This window comes from Metschnikowia bicuspidata (assembly GCF_001664035.1).
Source record: "Metschnikowia bicuspidata var. bicuspidata NRRL YB-4993 chromosome Unknown METBIscaffold_2, whole genome shotgun sequence".
NCBI lineage: Eukaryota > Fungi > Ascomycota > Pichiomycetes > Serinales > Metschnikowiaceae > Metschnikowia > Metschnikowia bicuspidata.
This window is the reverse complement of record NW_017387732.1, coordinates 2,193,099-2,212,923: the sequence shown is the minus strand read 5'-3', so window position 1 is coordinate 2,212,923 and position 19,825 is coordinate 2,193,099. Positions and strand designations below refer to the sequence as shown.

General features: G+C 48.9%; 8 protein-coding genes across 8 annotated transcripts; 1 reads left to right on the top strand and 7 right to left on the bottom strand.

Moving 5' to 3' along the window:
* Window positions 1-5: 5 nt before the first annotated feature.
* Window positions 6-3,561, bottom strand: PEX6 (AAA family ATPase peroxin 6; the record flags this gene model as incomplete). Its single annotated transcript, XM_018858788.1, has 2 exons — window positions 6-40; window positions 105-3,561. 2 exons carry the CDS (start codon window positions 3,559-3,561, stop codon window positions 6-8), a joined length of 3,492 nt encoding a protein of 1,163 aa, XP_018713020.1.
* A 3,052-nt stretch (window positions 3,562-6,613) lies between these two features.
* METBIDRAFT_77896 (60S ribosomal protein eL31) lies at window positions 6,614-7,387 on the bottom strand (the record flags this gene model as incomplete). Its single annotated transcript, XM_018858787.1, has 2 exons — window positions 6,614-6,898; window positions 7,334-7,387. The coding sequence occupies 2 exons, from the start codon at window positions 7,385-7,387 to the stop codon at window positions 6,614-6,616; spliced, it is 339 nt and encodes a 112-aa protein (XP_018713019.1).
* An 813-nt stretch (window positions 7,388-8,200) lies between these two features.
* METBIDRAFT_11348 (uncharacterized protein) lies at window positions 8,201-9,916 on the bottom strand (the record flags this gene model as incomplete). Its single annotated transcript, XM_018853966.1, has 1 exon — window positions 8,201-9,916. One exon carries the CDS (start codon window positions 9,914-9,916, stop codon window positions 8,201-8,203), a length of 1,716 nt encoding a protein of 571 aa, XP_018713018.1.
* A 1,524-nt stretch (window positions 9,917-11,440) lies between these two features.
* METBIDRAFT_154587 (uncharacterized protein) lies at window positions 11,441-12,140 on the bottom strand. The gene has a single exon (XM_018854599.1). The coding sequence runs from the start codon at window positions 12,020-12,022 to the stop codon at window positions 11,552-11,554; it is 471 nt and encodes a 156-aa protein (XP_018713017.1). The 5' UTR covers window positions 12,023-12,140; the 3' UTR covers window positions 11,441-11,551.
* A 16-nt stretch (window positions 12,141-12,156) lies between these two features.
* On the top strand, window positions 12,157-12,588 carry METBIDRAFT_39444 (uncharacterized protein; the record flags this gene model as incomplete). The annotated part of the gene is made up of 1 exon (XM_018857143.1): window positions 12,157-12,588. The coding sequence occupies one exon, from the start codon at window positions 12,157-12,159 to the stop codon at window positions 12,586-12,588; it is 432 nt and encodes a 143-aa protein (XP_018713016.1).
* A 407-nt stretch (window positions 12,589-12,995) lies between these two features.
* METBIDRAFT_11346 (uncharacterized protein) lies at window positions 12,996-13,838 on the bottom strand (the record flags this gene model as incomplete). The annotated part of the gene is made up of 1 exon (XM_018853965.1): window positions 12,996-13,838. The coding sequence occupies one exon, from the start codon at window positions 13,836-13,838 to the stop codon at window positions 12,996-12,998; it is 843 nt and encodes a 280-aa protein (XP_018713015.1).
* Window positions 13,839-14,411: 573 nt separating this feature from the next.
* RXT3 (Rxt3p) lies at window positions 14,412-15,245 on the bottom strand (the record flags this gene model as incomplete). Its single annotated transcript, XM_018857041.1, has 1 exon — window positions 14,412-15,245. One exon carries the CDS (start codon window positions 15,243-15,245, stop codon window positions 14,412-14,414), a length of 834 nt encoding a protein of 277 aa, XP_018713014.1.
* A 524-nt stretch (window positions 15,246-15,769) lies between these two features.
* Window positions 15,770-19,696, bottom strand: METBIDRAFT_87063 (uncharacterized protein; the record flags this gene model as incomplete). The annotated part of the gene is made up of 2 exons (XM_018859274.1): window positions 16,351-19,696; window positions 15,770-15,788 (listed from the first exon to the last, which is right to left on the bottom strand). Exons 1-2 carry the CDS (start codon window positions 19,467-19,469, stop codon window positions 15,770-15,772), a joined length of 3,138 nt encoding a protein of 1,045 aa, XP_018713013.1. The 5' UTR covers window positions 19,470-19,696.
* Window positions 19,697-19,825: the final 129 nt, after the last annotated feature.

The window sequence follows — 19,825 nt, the reverse complement described above, 5'->3', positions numbered from 1 at the left end:
AGACCTCACGACTGGTGTTTAGTCTTCATTGATGATGATGCTGTTACCTTCCATCATATCCGACATTGTTGCATCTCCATTTTCTCTGACTTCTTCTGACTGACCATTGCTGTCTTCATATCTATCGTTCGTATCGCTGGAGGCCTGTTTGTTTTTTCCGCCCTCAAAATTCTCCTTGACGCGCAAGTAGTGAGCAAGTTCATCGGCACTGACTGAAGGCGACAACTCACGTTGGGCCTTCTCGAAATCAGCCATGGATACTTGCACGTCGATGTCTTCTGCGGTGGCAACATTGTCGAACCACCAGCGACTAGAAACCTCCTCTTTTCCTTCGCTTGTTCGGGTCTGGTTGAATAGCTTGAGCTTGCTGTCCACTTCGTTGGCTGTTCTTGTCATGGCATTCAACATTGAGTCGCTGCACAAAGCGTAGAAATCAGCTCCTGTGAATGTGAAGGAGCACTTCTCGGCAATCTTGCCAAGATCGACATCATCTCCCAACTTGAACTTCCTTGTCAACGCCTCAAGGATCTTCGCCTGTTTCTCGTTTGTATCGGAGATTCCCAAATATAACATCTTGTCGAATCTTCCAGGTCTCAACAACGCCTCATCAAGCAAATCAGGCCTATTTGTAGCTCCAACGACAAACACTCCATCACCGTTATTTTCGCCTCCACTCATGCCGTCCAACTCAGCCAAAAGCTGTGACACTATCCTGTCCATGACACCACCGGAATCGCCCTGGTTACCTCTTTTGGGAGCCACAGAGTCCAACTCATCAAAGAAAATTACGCATGGCTTGGCGTCACGAGCTTTCTGGAATACTCGCCTCACGTTGGCTTCGGATTCTCCGATGTACATGTTCAACAACTCTGGGCCCTTTACGCTGAAGAAATTAAGCGAGAAATTGGTGGCAATGGCTTTGGCAAGCAAAGTTTTGCCTGTACCTGGAGGGCCATAGAACAAGATACCTGATCTTTTCTTGAGCCCATTGCTGAACAACTCCGGGTGTTTCAAAGGCATGTCTATCGTATCCAAAATCTCGTCCTTGACTAAGTCCAAGCCCCCGATATCCTCCCATTTCACATTGGGGATTCTGGGGGCACCGATCGAATCGCTAAATTGGTTTCTGGCGTCATTGATGGCATTTTCGAAATCCTCTGGAATCAACAAAAGACTACCGCCATTTCCAATTTTGACAAGCTTCTCCACATTAACGTTGACAGACTTCGCATAATTGATGAGTCTCAACGTGGCCGATTGTTTTGTTTTCTTTATAATTGATTTCAAGTCCAGTGGTGTCAATCCAGCGGATTGAAGTGCAAGCGTCTGGTTCTGAACGTCTTGTCGCTTATCAATACAAAAGTCGTCAAAGTCTGGTCTGCTTGTGAACTCAATCTTGTCCTCAAACGCCTCGGGTAAAGTTTCTGAATTTGAAGCCTGTGTCTCTAGATCAAGAAAGAAATTAAATATTTCCAACCTTTCCTGCTCGGAGGGAACACCCACATTGATCTCAAACGTGATTATTTGCCTGAAGGTGTCGCTGACCTTGTCAACGTCGTTGCTACTCGCAACAAGCACGATATTGGTGTATTTGGCCATGATTTCCTGAATGGCTTTGACCACCTTCAACGAGAGAGAGATCGTGCTTGATGCGCCTTGTTCGTTTAGATTGACCTGCGCACACAAAACCTCAATATGTTTAACGTAGAGAAGATGATAGTTGTCACAGTGAGCTGCCTCTAACTGACCTGCGAGTTGTTTTTCAATTTTACCGCTGAGCAAGCCAACCAGCTTAAGTTCTGCTCCTGGCCTCACGAAATCATTTGCGTCGAGCTCAATTAGATTAAACCCAAAATGCAACGCGGCACTTCTGACCAATGTGGTTTTTCCTAGTCCACGAGACATGGAGTAGAGGAGAGTATTGGCCCGGAGATCTGTACGTCCTGAAGATCTTACATTTGTCTCGAGCACCTGGAAAAACTCGTTGGCGTATTTGAACGTGGCCGGATTGGCAGAGAATGCCAGAAAGTAATCGAATATAGGTGTCATTTTCAAATACTCATTCCAGTGAATGTTCTTATTTTGCGGAGCAGCCACAAACTCCACACCTGAAGACGTCAAACTTGTCCTTGCGGGATCAATGACGTACTGAGAACCTTTATAAGATTCGCCTTCGGTACCAGAAATATCCACTACTCTGAACCAGGCAACTGAATCTGGATGTCCAGTCGGAACAATATCCGAATCCGCGCCCTCTTCGTCTTCGTTGTGGTCCAGGTGTGCTGTGAAATCGAAAAGTGCCCGGGAGAGCACAGAGTCAATGCATACGGGAAACATGTCGCCTATTTTGAAGCATTTTCTCTGTGTGTGAAACGTCGTTTTCAACTCGGCGAAAAAGCTACGCTGATAGGTCTTGTCCATTGTAATGGGAGACACGACACGTGCAATGGTGGCACTTTTAGCAACGGGTATCACCTCAGTGAGACTCCGGTGAGGCGAGAAGTGGGGTTTGAATAGGACATGTGCGTTTTCTGCCAAGGGCAAATTCATCAATAACAATGGCGAGAGGTACACTGTATCTTGTTTGAAGGACTTGTTGGGCTCGAGAAACGTGAATATTTTGACGCACACACAAGAGCTTCCGGCGTGCAATTCGACCAAGTCACCGTTGAAGACCGGGAATCCAAGCTTGGTGAGATCACGGCTGGTTAGAAATACATAGAGCTCCGGGTCTTCTGGTGCAAAAGGAGCCGGAGGGACAGCCACCCTGTGGGGCAAAGGAAGCACGTTGAATTTATGCTCAGAACATGCAGCCTTGTCCGAGTCCGGAGAATCAAACACGATGTTTTTCGAGAGGTATTCGGACAAATCGAGGCCAAATGCTGCGTCTTCTTCAAATGACTCTGGCACGACATTGTCCAGAAAGTTATCGGGCTTTTTGGACAGTTCGTTTTCCTTTTGCTTAATAAAGACTATGTTCGTGGTGGTCAGAACGCGGCCCTGATAAAATGGCTCACAGAGATCAACAGTGCCGTTGAGCGCCCTGATCGTGTCGCCTTGTGCAAGCACACCCCCCGAGGCGGAAATGTACTCGGAAATAAACTGCTCTTTAACTGAGTGCTCATGAGCTTTGTCCAAAATATCGTATATCTCGTCCGGAACACTAACGAATATCTGGTCGAGCACGGGGATCGACGAAGAATCGATGCTTTGAATGATACAGCCCCTGAAGGTCAAATCTGCCCCGAATTTGGTCAAATTGGCGTGATTGGTGAGCGTGACCGAGCTCAGCGTGGGGGCCATATCTTCAATCAGCGAGACCCGGTAGATGTTGAATCTCGGAAAGAAATCGGGCACGCCGATGAATTTCATCAACACGAAATGGCACTTGGGTGTGTCTTTTTCGGGAGTCGCCCGTTGCAGATCCGGGAAAAGACGGACAAAGAGTTCCATAGATACCGATACCGAGTCGGCAACTAAAGAAGTGGGGTCGTTCACAATGTGGACATTTGCGGTGGTGGAAATCGACGGTGAGTCCGACGTTTCTATGGCTGAGGGCATTATTTTCGATTTGTGGAGTGCCAAATAAAAGAGGGTGGAATAGTAGTACAAGCGAGCTTTCCAGATCACCGCGTAGATATTTCTATTGCTGAATTTCTTTACTTGGGCACTAATGCTCGTGGTTCTGAAATTTCCCAGTGGGCGAATATCCAGGTCGAATGTATGGCGAGCCTCGGTAAGACGGCCCGAATTCTGGGGAAGCGAGCCGCGCGGTGGGGCAGGTTTTTAGGGCCGACCTCGAAACCGGCTCCCTTCAAATGATTGGGAGAAAATGTGTGGGATGATGAACAAAATTTGCTTTTTTTGCGGAAAATCGCCTCTGTATGTGTCTGTCGCTTTTAGCTGGTGGTAAATTCCTGAACGTCGTTTAAACTTTGTTCTGGTCGGGCATTTGGGTAGGTGGAGTCTGTTAATTAGAGTGACTCGTGGAAACCGGCTGTGCGATAAGGCAGGCGTTCTCCGGCTTTTTAGAAGAGCAGAAAAACCACTTTCTACCCATATTTTTCTTCTACAATAGTAAATGAGGGCCTACAGAGCCTAGAAGTTCAAGGGTGTGAATTGCTGTGCCATTATGTCGAATCCTTGCAGAAAATGCACAAGAATGGGTTTCATGAAAAGACCCTGATCACTTTACCGGTTCACGCGCAGAGCCAGCGCAAGTAGAAATCCAGCCTCCCCCAGAACCCTGTATTGTGGAGAAGTTGGTGTCTTGAATCAACCAGAGAACAGTTCTCTATTGGAGGTGAAAACCTCAAAAGTTTAATTACCACGTACAATCTTCTTTTCTGCGGATGACGATTAAAAACAGATTCACGGAAGCTCCGAGCCCGAGAATTTTCAGGTATAGACCGAGAATAACTATCAGCGAATTTTGATTCTCCATCGCTCTATTTGTAGCGCCCAGCAACAGAGTACAGTATCCAGAACTTGGCATGTGTAAACTATCAAAGCACAGCAGGAAATACTACAGCATGTCCGGGAATTATTGGAAGCACAGAAAAGCGATAGACCATGATATACTTTTTGGCTGCCACTTGGAAGCCCAGACTTTACGTCACCACTTGACACAATAATCATGTGTGGTTTGAAACTTCTCACTAAAGCAATAAAAAGCACTTTGGAAGAGGAGATATGGTGGGCGTGCCCATCTTAGCAATTCGCTTCTCGCTTGACAAACTACGTGCGTCTTGTAGTAAAAGGTCATAATAATCAGAAAACCTACAACTATACGAAAATTTCTAGTTGAGCCTGTTGAAAGATATGATGCAAGATATAAACAAAACAATTAGCGGTGTATGCGCTCATTCCATAAGGTCTCTTTATTCATGGTGCGAGCCCTCCGTATGAACACGAGAGATTACCCGGCCATCAGATCATTCGCGGAATGCCGAAAAAATCAGTAAGCATTCTTTCACCTACCATCCTTTCATTCTACTCATTAGGCATCTATTGAAATGGTATGTTTCAAACACCGCCCGATTTGATGATGAAACTTCTTTTTTTTTCCTACCAAATTTGAGCATTTTAGAGTCGCCCCCGTTTTGGGAGCACATGGCTCGCTTGCAATGACCTGGTACTTTGTCATAGTTACACTGAACAAAATCGGCTAATTCCATTTTATCATAAATTTCTTACTAACAAACAAGAAAACATCTTGCAGACTTTGAAATGAAAAAGGCCTATAATAGCGTAGCGTAGAGCTGGTGTTGATTGACCTCATGCATGATCTTGCCTATCAAAAGACAGTTTTGTATGAGGTTGGGAAGTCACAATTTTGGGGACATGCTTCGAGACCTCTAGAGGCGATTTCCCGGCTCGGGGATGATTCATGGTTCTTTAGCCTCTGCTGCTCGAACCTGCGAGTAACATCACTAGATACATCTAATTGTGCTCACTGTACTTTTTTGTCATACGGTGTGAAAATAGCCATATTCATTCTATCCGACAGAAGAGAAGGATAATAACGTAACCTTTTCGTGATTTCATTACATTTTATGACCCCTCACTGGTGACTTTTGTCCAACACATGTCCACTATTGTTCCGCCCCGAATGGTGGGACAACTAGAAGCTAGGTATCGCGAACCAAGGTCTGTCAAATCAATGTATATGGAAGCATTGGCCTAAGAATTCACTAGTGTGTTCACTCATTGTTCAAAAGCTAGCCTGAAGTTGAAACTCATCATGTTGCGGCGACGCCCCATACTATGCCCCAATAGGTATTAGTTCTGTTTCGCATTGGTTTTCGCGACAAGGTTGGAGCTGTTCTCGTAGCATGATCAGCGCTAATTGTTCAATTCACAAATTTTTTTTTGACACTTGATTCAATTGTGCCAAAGTATGTGTTTTTTTGTATTGGAAGCTCACTAAAGGAATTCATCTTTGACTTAAAAACGCCGTACACCATGTCAGAAGGTTTATCACATACTCCCTCTCGATCCATAAAATAGGAACGTATTTCGTGAGAAAGTCTTGCAGCCAATGGTTAGTTCTTTTCAAATCTCCACAAACCTGAAGCTTCTAACAGATACACCCACCATTTTTGAAAAACTGCTTTGTTTATTTTCTTTGAAACCTTGGAATGAGCTCCCATGTATCATCATCGCCTGCAACCACATGACTGTTCATGAAAAGATCATCCAAAGCTATTTAGTGCTATAGACAATTTATCAAGAGTATGCGTAATGCTTATAGAGCCCTGGTTTTCCTTGATGTCCTAGAAGCCGCTGCCAAAATTTAAGTATTGCATGAATTGTGATTTTGAGAAAAATCTTAGTAAGCTCTGACATCACTACAAGAGACGAGCGTTGATGGACAAAACCAAGCCTGCGTGAAACTCAGTTTTACGCTGTCGTACAATATCTGCTCGAAATAAGAGACGTAAAACAGTACTCCATTGCTTGACTAAGAATGTATGTGATTCATTGTCACAATGCTCTATACGTATAAACTTGGATAACTTCGTTCTCATCACGGGCTCACCCAGCACGATCAGATATTTGGCTACTACAAATTGACACCACAAAGTTATGTATTATGAGAAGTTAATTAGACTTAAGCCTCGTCTTCAATGACAACGGTTTGCAAACCCTTGTTGGATGGGACGGTGATTGGCTCGACGAAAGCGAACATGGACTCCTTGGCGGACTCCTCGTCGTTTCTCTTTCTGGAGATTCTCAATCTCATCTTGTGCTGGACACCCTGGATACCTCTCTTCCACAAGTGCGTGTTCAACTTAGGGTCCAATCTGACGTCAGTGGTACCCATGTGCTTGGAGGCAAACTTTCTGATCTCCTTGACGGCCTTTGGGGCTCTCTTCTTGAAGTGAACACCGTGCAACTAGAACTGTTAGTATTACTGAATAATAGGGATATCGGTGACTTGTTCGCTTGCCTGATGGTTGTTTTATTACGAGAGGCAATGATGGGTGTATGCCAGGAATGAAGAACAAAACTTAGTCAGATGCTGGTTTCCTGGTAGGGAGACAAAATGCGATCATTGAATATACCCTGGAAATAGAGCATGAGGAACTGATTGGCGCCGTGAGCCAGAAAAATTTGACAGGGGTTTTCCGGCGTTTCAGGGGGTTTGATACGAGGGTTGGAAAATGTTCGGGGAGTTCCAGGGACGTGTGCAGAAGGCCTGTCTTTTCATAGGAGCACATTTTTTAGCGCATGGATGGTATGGGGCGGGACCATAAGAAAACAGCATCAGGTAAACAAGTCACAGAATAGAAGTTCTTCAAATTGGAGAACATGGTGATGCTGAACATACTCTCTTGTGCAAGTTAATGGTGTATTCACGGGTAACAACGTCTTGTAAAGCCATTTTGTCGATGAGGTCTAAAGGGATGGAGTATGGATAGATTTGGCGTGGCTAACTTTTTCATCAAAATTTTTCGCAGTGCGGTCGTGCCGGGGCGAAACTTGCAGGCGCTCGCTGTGTCGAATCCGGTAGCGCCTCGACACGCCGATGAACGCGACATTTGTCTACGCGTCTGCAGGATGACGCGACACAGCACGGGCGCATCGTTTCCTTGAGCTGGCCACGTGCGCGCGAAGGCGCTAGGGCTGTTGCCCTAGAATTGAACCCACGCCGAGTGTAGCGGACTTTCATATGAATTATCGTAATGTATACCATATTCCATGGCCAGGTTCATCTCCTGACGTTGTGTTATTGAATCAAGGCTTTTTTTCGGCTCCTAGAGGCCCTTTTGTTTGCGGGTTGTGTTCTGGAATTCCGACGTAGTATTCGCTAATTAAAGACACATTCTCTGCATTCAAGCTGGACTGGAATGTTGGCACGCCACTCAGGAAGAGACCTTATTTGGATTATGTTTTCGGGCTGAAGCTTGTAGCTTAACATTCCAAGTGCCCGTATTTTGCATTCGTCAACTCCCATTCCGTCAGGTTTACTTCAGAATCGAGTTCTCTGCTCTCAGTACGACCCCACATGGGCTGTGTTTTGGCTTTGAGGATCAAAGAATCTATATCCTTTAATTGGAACCCCGTCCGGACAGAATTCGCTGATCAGACCCAAGTCCGGATCCCCATTCACGGGGCCAGATCCAAACAGATCTCTGCCAGCTAGTCCCAGATGCAGGTTCGGCGATCGGCCCTGCACCCGGCCCCTTTCCAGGGCCTACTCCAAGCCATAGAACTTGTTAAATTGGCCGTCCCATCTGGCTAGAACATGAGCGTATACGCGGCCCAAATCTGTGCTGAATGTCGTTTCCGAGAGACTGGAGGTATATGTCGCAGCCACGCTCCAGTGCGCTAGCAAGCAGCAGACCGTACGCACGGAAAAAAGGTCTTGATCCACCAAACCGGCCAAATCCTCCACGGAGGGTTTTTTGCGGCAGGCGTCCACGTGCACGATGTCGCCGTTGATTTGGGGGGCGATTTTCCCCGTGACCACCAGCACCGCTGTCCACGTGGCCTTGCATACCAGCGCAAGCTGCGGCTCATATAGCGGGCCCCATTCTGCGGGTGCAGATTGCGACGCGCGGCGCACTTGGATTTTGGCCAACACCCATAATAAAGTGGCGTGGGAATAATATTCGTGGAGGTTGGTGACGGAACTTGGGGACGCATTTGGCGGTTCGCCCGCGACGTGTGGACGGTTCTGGAGGCCCCCGGGGGTTCCCGGGTTTTTCGAATTTTCGGGACGTTCAGTGGTGATATGCCTGGATTCAGTCGCGGCATGATCAGTCTGAGTCGCAGCATCATTCGCAGACTCGGTACTCTCAATAATCTCAGTCTCGGAATTAATCCCAGTCTCGATATTGATTTTATTCTCGGAATCAATTCCGGTCTCGATATTGACCTTATTCTCGGAATCAATCTCAGTCCTGGAATCAACCTTAGTCTCGGAATTAACCTCAGTCTCGACATTGATCTCAGGCTCGGCATTGATCTCAGTCTCGGCATTCTCAATCTTCACGGTTTCAGTGCCCTCAATCTTCTCGGCCTCGGTATTCTCAATTTTTCCAGTCTCACTACTCTCAGTCCCCGTAAACCCACTCCTCTCGGCCTCGGTGATATCACTCCTCTCGGCCTTCGTAATATCAGTCTTCTCAGTCTCGGTGCCCTCTTTTCTCTCAGTCTCAGCATTACCAGTCCACGCCGCTCCCTTGGGACTCGCGTCGCCCCGCCTGTTCCGTGCAATTGCTTCCTGTAGATCCCCGCGGAGCGAGGCAAGAAAAGAAACAAGCGTGGCGTGGTTCCGGGTCACAAAAAGCACCGCAATCACAGCATACGCCAACGCCATGAGCCTGGCCTGTAGGCCGTTCCCCGTGCCCACGAAAACACCCGCGTTTTCCCGGTCGCCCTTGAGCCGCTTTTGGTAGCACAACCGGTAGATCTCGTTGACCCGGGCCAAGCTGGGCGCAGCCTTCAAACTGACCATCAACATGAGCAAAGAGTCCGGGATCTGCCCGTCGTTGTTGTTCGGGAGAGGGTACACCGGCAGCACGGCCGGCCCGTGCCGGGAACCGCCGGTCCCGGGGCTCGGGGGTGTGTTTGCAGGGTGTTTGAATGGCGTGCTGGCCAAACTGGCCCGGTTTGCCCCGGGGTTCTCACGGAGATATAGTGCGTTGTTGAGAGCCACGGCCTCGCGCTTGGCCCGGGCAAGCTGTCCACTAAAAAGCAAGATCAGTAGGCGGATTTCCCATGCGGCCAAGCACTCGCCAGCAGACTGCAAAACGGCGCCGCGGAGGGCAAAATATGTCGAGTCCAAGATTTCCTGGTCCAGGGCCTGCGTCACGTACAGGTAGTCGGTGAGTAGGCCCTGCGGCGCCTGGGTCTGCGGGACGACGGCAAAAAGCAGGGCGGCGGCAAAGCATTCGAACTGGGCCATGTTCTACAAAGAAGGTTATGTATATATATCCATGGGCAGAGCTAGCTTAGAGAATGGTACTGCTGGTCCTGGGTCTGCTGTTCTGTGGAGGGAGGTTGAATGAATGCGGCCCTAATCAATTTGGTGCGAAAAAGTATTACATCTGGGGCCGGCTGGAATGCATGCGACCAGCCTAGTCTTTACGTGATTTGCCCACAAGATGCTGGTCCCGAGAACGTGCACTTAGCAAGAGATGTGTGATGAATCCCGAACATTTTTACTCAGTGAAAATTGGGGTGATGGGATAGAGAACTTGTATGGCTCGACTAGGAAGCAGAACCTGTATGAATGTCTTGTGTTCTGGAGCTTGTATTATTGTCCAAGACTTGTATTATTGTCCAAGACTTGTATTATTGTCCAAGACTTGTATTATTGTCCAAGACTTGTATTATTGTCCAAGACTTGTATTATTGTCCAAGACTTGTATTATTGTCCAAGACTTGTATTACTGTCCCAGAACTTGTAATAAAACCCCAGGACTTGTACAAAGATCCCAGGACTTGCATCAACATCCCAAAACTTGTACTGATGTTGCAAAGCTAAATCAGTTAGTCATACCGGGCAGTACCAGTACATCGCTTTAAAACATCATAATACCCCATAACTAGACGACTCCAGTGACCCCGGTGGACCAGTGTCGGTTGTCTATACCTTGCAGATGTGGTGTACGAGAAATGTAACTGTATAAATGAATAGGAATAGAAAGCTACAGAAAAGAACTAAAATATAGCCTGAAGACCAGAGAAACAGAGCTGTTAGAAACCAAAACCACAAGGAAAAGAAGAAAGACCATTTGCCTACCGTAAAGAGATCTCCAAAGTTCGGCCCTGCACCATTAAAAGGAGCAGATGTCGAGCTTGCGTTAGCAGTGGGCCAATCTTCAAATTCATGAGCGCTGGCGGGTCTCGACACATCCCCATCGAAAGCATAATTAAAGGGATCTTGTATCTTTGAGTGCAGCCCTGACAGCTGATAGTCTGTTTGCAGGAGAAGCTCAGGTTTCAGCCTGGCACTCTCTAGTAGCCAGCCAGAAGACTTCTTTTGAGCCGTATCGTCCAGCTCACATTACTTGTTCTTCTGAAAACCATAGAACAGAGGTGTTTTTTGTTGCATCACAGCAATCTCATTTTCAAGTTTTCCATGAGCCGGAGAGGTCATGTCCCAAGAATGAAGGGGATGTGATTTGGAGAGGGCTATTAAAACAAAGAAGGCTGTGAAAATAAGGAGACTGTGGAAAGAAGGAGACCGAGGAAAGAAGGAGACTGTGGAAGTAGAGGGGAGTATGGAAACTTGGCTTTTGCATGCCCGTCGCCGGTCTCTCATATCTACCGAAGGGCCGACTAGTCGATCCTTCTGTCCCTGGCCTCGCGACATCCCCTATCTACAGTCACTGCTCATCAAACCGAGATATTCCCTTCGAGTCTTTTTTCCCCTTCGTCGTCTACTCAAATCTACCAATTACGAAGCTTCTCTAGCACCCGTATTCCCTTCAAACCCCGCTCACATAACTCCAGATTTTCGTTTTTCTCCACACACGGGCTTCTGGGGTCCCCAGAAATGCGATTCCTGACCCACACCCTTAATTATCCACCCACATCACAAGTGCTCAGCTGCGATCCCAATGACACGCTTGTTGTGTCTTTCTATGGCAAAAGGTCGGCCCCACGATTTCGCACCCATTCGCACCGCGTCGCAGCGGATGCGCGCGAGCGTGGATGTGCCGAGCTCTAGCACCAAAACAGTCCCGCCATTTTCCACCCATGACAGAAAAAAAAGGGGTTTTAAACAGCCTCGCTGCCGGAACGCTTGAGGCCGAAATTTCTGTTCAAAGTTCTCCCCTGATTTGCACGAAACATGTCGTTCTTCGACACCCTTTCTGGGACATAGGCAGGAACTGGCGCAGCCGGAGCTGCAACAGACAGGGCCGACTCTATTTCCTAGGGCCGCGCCTGGCGCCACAGTGCACTTGGGCCGCGGCGCGACCCGACGGTAACTACCTACTTCTTTCCCCGAAACAACCGTTCTTCTCTTCAACCTGCGGAATTCCTCACGGATTTCCAAAAGCATCTTCGTCCGTATTTATATAGCACCGCCCGGCACTGCAGACCGGCAGAACACACACGTGACCCTGCGGCCCCCGCTCTTCATCGCATCTTCCCACTGGGCCGCGCTGCCATATTTCCATAGCTCGTATTTTGGCCATGAGCCAGAGACCTCCGCCAGGCTCACATCGAGACCTCCTCACAGGCGCCAAGCAGCAACAGGCCGCCCATCTCCAGACGGCGGCAGCGGCGTCGGCGCAGCTAATACGGGCCGTAGAGTCCATAGTTCGGGTCAATTCCGCCACTGCGCCGCTGGCACGCACCGTGCTTTTGGACAAGGTGGCCACCATCCATGAGCTCGACGCGGAAATCGACCGGCAGCTTGCCCAGGACATTGCCGAGAACTACGAGGCGCTTCTTGCGGCCAAGCAGAAGTTGGCGCGCCACGTGACACGCACCCAGCGGGCCTTGGCCATGCTGCGGCATTCTGCTGGTTCTTGCGTGGATGTCTTGCAGCTGAAGGCCGAGCTCATCGACCAGGAGTTGCGGGTCTTGGAAACCGCGCTCTCGTACATCAACAACCAGGATTGAGGCGGGTGGACAGAACATCGACGGAAGAGGAAGTAAAGACGAAGTGAAGACGAAGTGACGACGACGGAAGACAAGGTGAAGACACGAAGCATGAAGTTGGAGGGACACGAAGAAAACCCGAAAGACCGAAGACGAATGGTCTGGGTTTGAAGGCATGAAACAAGGGGCGGAACACGAAGGGAAAGAGAGGAGGGAGTGAGGTAGCGTGCGACCACGCAAAGAGGAGACGCAGCCATCAGATCGTGCCTCCTAGGCATTGCCAGAATCCGGCGTGTGTTGAGCAGTACATGTATTGGTGGGAATGATCTTGTGTGTGCTGTGATGCTTGGCTTGCGGCATCCCGCGTGGCCCCAGGCGCTTCTCCCATCGCAACGATGGCATGATATATTCAGCCCGCCTACAGCAAATCAGCCGAGGCCCTTGCTTGCAGATTCCCACACTTTTTCGTGCACCCAGCCCGCGTGAATGACCACCACCATGTCCTCGAGATTGATGCGCTTGCCCGTTTTCAACGGCCGCGCATTCACCACAAAGTCCTTGTATACTTGAGGATACGCGTCTTGCGAGATTTGCTTCACTGCCAGCCCTGCTGCCCGTTGCTCGACCTTCTGCTCGACATCCTCACACTCGTCGTCGGGAATGAGCCACCGCGCACGTCGTATTTCCCAGAGGGCGTTGCCCAAGTTTTCGTCGCGTGACAAGATTTGGTCCTTGAGAACGGCCTCTTGTGAGGTGAGCTCGAGCTCATGCGTTCGGGCCGGCAGAGACTCCAGGTCTGGTTCTCCTGCGCACCCTTGCCTCAACCGCAGAACATCCAACGCCCTATACAAAGGCACGTGCGGGCTCTCGACGGACGGCGCCATTTCCGAAAGAGAACCTGCGCTTGTGCCTGTATGCGTGCCCCGGTGGTATTCCTCGAGCAGCTTGTACTTCTTAAAGTCCTCTAGAAAACGGGCTTCTGGGCTGGTGGCACTGCAGCACTTTTTGAGGCGGGGGATCCGTTCAAAAAAGTCGTCGTCGCTAGACTCGAAGAGCGAATCAAGTGCTTCTCCGTCAGAGTGGCCAGTCTGCGACGCCAGTTTGAGTTTGTGGAGAAGACAGTTCCACTCGCTGCTCACACGACGAAGCACGGACAGAAATCTATGGGAACGTCTCTTCTTGGAATCACGTGCTGGCTGTCCGGCCGCTGATGTGGTGGAGCTTTCTGGGTTGGTCGTGGGCGTGTTCTCTTTTCGACACGAGTCCTCCATGGCTGAGCCCCTCCGAAAAGAGGCTATACTATGCTTTAGCGGGCGGAAACACCTGGAGGAAGGATGCGATTTTCGTTCGTTGGCGAAAATGCAGACAGTTCAGAAAACGCGCTTTGAGAAACACAGCGTGTGTTTTTTTTTGTTCTTTGTGTGTTCGTTTGTGTGCTGCGCTTAGGCTGGACGGCGAGCTCGAGTGCTGGTGGCGGGCCTGGGGAAGGTTTTACAGATGCAGTTGCCATGCTATCGCCGCTTCCTGTACATGGGGAGGGTTTTTTTTTTTTCTTTGGCTCTGGCTCTCGGTAATATGTGTCGATAAACGCGCAAATCAGCCCAGATACTGTCTAGCTAGTCTCAACGCAGCCCTTCCATGCCGAAGTGTTCTGCCACGAAACCGAGTATGTCAGAACGACCAGCAAAATTCGACCGGGACAGCTTTGTAAACATTACTTTTCCTGCCACTTCAAAACCCGCAAGTTTTCTTATCCTTTATTAATTCTTGTCTTTGACAACATATTCCTCAGTAGTGTACATTGAACGGCGCTGCAGCTGTTACGTGCTCTGACCAAGGCATCATCAGCTGGCGCCAGGCGCTTGCGCCTTGACATCGTGTTTGGATTTACGAAGCAGCAAGTCGAGTTTCCATCCGTTTTTCTGCTCCAGGATCTGTGTACTAGCATTTCTGTCATCGATATACTCGCTAACCGCTCTTTTATTGAGCGCTCGATCTGCTGTCGACAGAAGAAAGGTCTCCCATTTCACATTGTGGACTGCGATAGATAGCCCGCTGTGCACGGCGGCGCTGCTCTGCCACGACCGCGAGTTTAGACGGTTCCGATAGAATCCTTTGTACGCGTTTAGACTTGGCAACAAAAGAAGCGTGACGGAAAGGTCTAGCAATTCGATACCGTCTTGATCTCTGTGCACGGTTGCCGGCCGCGTCACATCCGAAGGTACCCATTCCGCATTGCATTCTGTCAAGTCCAAACTATTGTTGAAAAGCCCGAGATGACAGAGCACGTACAAAAGATCCGAGTCGTCCGTGTATATGCCCGCATATCCGCCCCAGAGCTCTCTTTTCCGCTCCACCTGCCCTTGCGAATGACTCTTCAAGAAGTCCTTGATATGTACGTATGGGATCTTCACCTCTAGGAAGCAGTTGATGTAGGCGTCAGATAAATGGGGAATCACAGGAATGTACACGGTGTTCATCTCGCCAGCAGAATTGTTTTTCCGCTCCATATACTCCGACTGCATCCGTACCAACATGTCCAGATCTTGCTTCCGCAACCCGTGCAATTGCTTGATCTGGAGAGTCTCCCAGGTGGTGGTGGGGTTATAAACGATCGTCCCGAGATTGCGTCTACTGGGTAATACTCGCGGCAATTGGTCATAGATGTGAGAGTGCATTAATCTTTTCTGTCTCTTCCTCTGCGAAGCTCGGTCGGCAAGCTGCGACGAGAAATGCCCTGGGTTTATGGGTGAATTCGGACTGTGAATCTCGGCAGCTCTGAAACCCAGTTGTCCTTCGTTGGTAATTGTGTGCCTTTGTTGAATATCAGCGTTCTGCTGGTGGAAGTGTTGCGCATAGGGCTCCATATACCCATTGCGGTGATAGTCGCTTTGATGAGAAGAATAATCCACAGACTGTTTGGGGGCGTGAATACTAGTTGGGTTGTGAGGATAATCCGGCGAAGGGCTATGAGAATAATGGCGATGGGGCAGCGGGCGTGTTCCTGATGAAGGCACCTGCGCATAATCAGACATGTTTTTGTCTTCCATGTTATGGACTAGACGGTTGTCGGCCACACTATTACCACCATTTTTGATGACACCAGATTCCATGCCATGCGGTGAAACTAGGTTCTGTCCTGGGTAGATATTCAACGCTTGGGGCTTGGGTAACGACATTTTCTGGGTACTGCCAGGGAAGCTCATTTGGCCATTTTTCGTCTTATTTGCTTCGGCGTTTAGGCTTCCAACAGGCAGAATCATTGAGGCCAAAGACTGGGAGTTCTGAGTTCCGGACAAAAATGAGATGGGCGGGAGCCTGATGCCTTGAGCATCATCCGCGTTTGCTGGATCGCCGTTTGTGGTCAAAACCATTTCAATGGATTTAGGCAGATGTCGATTGAGTTGGGCTGGATCTCGCTCGTATCAGAGATTCCTTTCCATGGCAGCGGGGAAAATCGGCGGATGAACATCGAACATTCAATGTGCACTCCCACAATTATGCGCCAACATCAGCGAACGCATCTTTGACCGAGATGGGTGCGAAATTCCGTGCATGAATCTGGAAAACGTGGTATCTGCAATCAACTTTGCAGGCAAATTTGGAATCCAATCTGGGATAAAAATGGAATTCGAGTCGAACATGGCGTCAAATATGAAATTCAATCTGAAAGCACATTTGATAGAAATTTTGAAACTAAATCAATTGATCCGCTTCTCTTATTCCTTTCTTGCACACTCAAATGTTCGCAGGTGACATGACGACTGAGAATTCCGCTCCTGCTTATCAAAACAGCCGTAATGAATGATTTGGTCGGCAGCGTTGACGCACGCGATACTTTGTCCCAATGGTTTTGTGCATGCTGGGCAGATTTGCCCGGAACCAGCTATACTGTAGTGATGTGATTGGGCCATTACCAAATCGTAGTGTGCTTTGGATGCACTGATCTTGTACAATTGGCCCTTGATCCTGCTATTAAACTGTTTTTGCTCAAGGTTTTCAACAGTGGTTTGCAAAAATACAAGGATTTTATGCAACGGGAACGAGTCGGGGAGCACTGTCAAGAGCTGTAATGTAGGCATTTTCTGGCCCTGTAGAGTGAGGAGTCGAGCAATCGCATCCTGGTTCTCGTTATAATGCATAAGCAAATCTTCCAAGAGTTTGAAGAGCAATTTCTGGCCTTTTTCCTCCCCATTGGGCTGGTCATGAACTTTGGCACAGTAACGCATTGCCTCGTCCAAATCTGCTAGTTGGTTGTACAAAATATCCACAGATTTCTGGTGCTCGCCTAGGCGGTGGTAGATGTAGACTGTGAGCCGGAGATACTTGTCGTCGCTGGGTGGTATGTTTTTCAAGATTGTCCATGGCTCGTACTCAGTGGCACTCGCTAGTAATTTTGCCATTTTCTTGTATGGCGGGCTGTGAGAAAACACTTTTCCATTTGAGTTGAGAGAGGCCATCTGCTTCAAGTATAGAAGACAAAGCCGCGTACTCAATTTGGGCACTTCCCGCTTCCTTTCTAGGGCCTCGAAAAACCCGCTCTGGTGTAGAAGCCATTCAAGGTATGTGATCGCGATGTTGTCGTCTTTGATGACTCCAGAAAGATAATCCAACACTTGGAACCGGTTGTAACTCTCGCACTCAAACGAATCGTTCATGAACAAGAGCCTCGCATTTTCGAGGGCTTCTGCGGAGATCTTAGTGAGAGCCTGGTGTGCGTATTTGAAAATCAAGTCAAGGTGTTCGTTTGGTAGTCTTTGCATGTATCGAACAGACAACGCCTGACCAGTCAAGTGTACATTTGCGGCGCTCTCTGATGAAAGATTACTGAGAAGCCGGAGAGCTTCATCATGCAATGCCCTGCCAAAGTAGAAATCTAGAAGCTGGCCGATGAAACTGAGCTTGTCACGAGACTCGAGATAGGAGCTGTCCAAGAGACTGTCGTTCACAACTCTTGCATTGCATCTATTATGGGGCAACCGCAATAAGGGGCCCAACATCATGGGCTTTGTAAAGTAGTAGCACAAAAATAACGAGGTGTCAATGGCCGAGGCAAACTCGCTCAACTTTGTGACGAGAACTTGCTTATCGATTCCCGGGTAGAGGTCACTTACGCGGAACTGGAGGGTTTTCCAAGGAATGAAAGGGTCCTCGTCCGAACTATTGAGGAAGCTCAAGTGAATACGCCGCTGTTCTGTGAGAAACAAAATTAAGTTTTGCACAGCTTTGTGGAAATTTCGAATATGCTGGGGAACCTTGGTAGAAGGCAGTTCTCCAGCGTCGCTCTTGGTGTCCGAGTCAGATGATGCGGTGCTTCTGCTGGCAGTATCATTGGTGGATTTGAGCTCACTGGCTGATATTTTCCTAATTGGGCTTGTCTGTCGGCATGAAGACTGGTTTATTTTACCTTGTCTAATCTGCACGCTTCCATTAAGAAAGTCCGGGAACAATGTGAGGATCTCCTGGAAGGGGACTATCCACTCGGATGCTATTTCTACCAAGGCCTCGTGGAATTTCAGATGCACTTCGAAGAGAACCATGACTTTTTCCTTGTACAAGTCACGCAAGAAAAGTTGCTTTTGTTTCGTCCCCAGTGCATCGCCGGCACTTTTCGTGGCAAAAAACGGGTGAGTGTCATCCAACGAGCGTACAAGAACAAGCGCCCGCTCAAGGCCCACAAGCTTGAGATCGTGTTTTAGCTCGCGTTTGCTTTTTTCTGAAGCCGCTGTACCGCGCATGGCAAGAAAGTTGTCTAGCTGTTTTTGCACAGAGAGCACCTTGAACTGGAAGAGATCCGGGCCGGCGGCAAGCGTGGCAATGGCCGGGTCGATAGCAAAGTAGTTGACCGCATATCCTAGCCCGTGTTTGAACGTTTGGACCAAATCGCCGCTCTCCAAGTCCACCACGACATATGTCTTTGGGTATACGAAAACCACATAGCACGGCAGGAGAAACGCCGCGTTTATCGGGACGGCTGCAAGCTTGATCTTCAGTTCCTTCAACACTGCAGTATCGGCTTCTACCCGGAGCACACCCACCTCTGTATCACGGACAAATAAGGACTGCGTCGCACTGATGGGCACAATGTGAACCTGGGGCCCAGCGCTGGCAAGACCGAAATAGGAGAATGATGATGTCTGAGTGAAGCTGTGAGTGTTGGACGTGTCCACAATGACGTCGGTGAGCTGGAAGTCGTCCCGTAGACCCAAGCAGAACACGTTTTGCACCGTGGCTATGAGAGCCTTTCCATGGCCATCTAGGGCGCGGACTTCTCTGATCTGCTCCCTCATCAGAATCTCCCTGACAAGCTCGAAATCGAAGATGTTGCGCGACTTGTGGACGGCTCTATACACGAAGAGCTTCTTGCGAGAACTTACGAGGAGAATTTTCGAAGCGTCCGCAGGACCGTGGCCTGGTACTGCAGCTGTCTGCAAGGACCCTGGGATCACAGTGAAAGCGTGCCCGGAGTATGGCCGGATATCTGCGAACGTCTGGACCAAATCGAGGTGTGGGCCCACCCATTCGTACACTTGTAGGAGATCCGCAGAGCCTAGTAGAAGCACCTCGCGGCTGCCGTCGCCGTACATGGGCAAACAGTCGATGGTGGTGATTTGGATCTGGCTTTTGAACACGTTTGGGAAATATTTTTCCTGAACTAGCACCTGGGACGTGTCGTTGTCGAGGAAAAGGCGTCTGACCTCGCTGAACGAGCGGAAACTTTTCACGGACCGGGCCTCGGCTCGCACGGCCTCCCGCTCAGTTTCGGTGGCTATGCGCATGATCTGCAAATCGCCATTTGAGAGCCCAACGTATACCCGGTCGGCGTTGATATGGAGGGCCAGGACTTTAAGGCCGCCCGGCAAATGTAGCCTGTTGAGAGGCTCTAGAACAGAGGCGTTCATGTGCCGTTTCTGGGATTTGTATGCTCAGAGCTTTTCTCTGTGTGTTTTGTTGTGAAATCTGGGCCAAACCAGTCAATTGGGTGTATTTTTGGTGAGTTTGTGCCGACCTGTAGGCCATATAGATAGGCGTATCAGATGGTCACATGGGGCCTGTGCGCACCAGCCATGTCCATGCCAGGCCACCTGGAGGCAACATAGACGGGAAGTCGCGGATAAATTTCTTACTGGAAGTTTCTGGGCCGGAAAGGTGTTTCGGTTTTTGGCCCAAAAAAATGCGTATCTTTTGCTTTGGCTCGTTTGTTTTGTTTTTTGTTTTGTTTTTTGTTTTGTTTTTTGTTTTGTTTTTTGTTTTGTTT

Bases quoted from the DNA above. Each gene is read 5' to 3' on its own strand.
- METBIDRAFT_154587 (XM_018854599.1), bottom strand. From the start codon at position 12,022: ATGCTTTTGGAAATCCGTGAGGAATTCCGCAGGTTGAAGAGAAGAACG.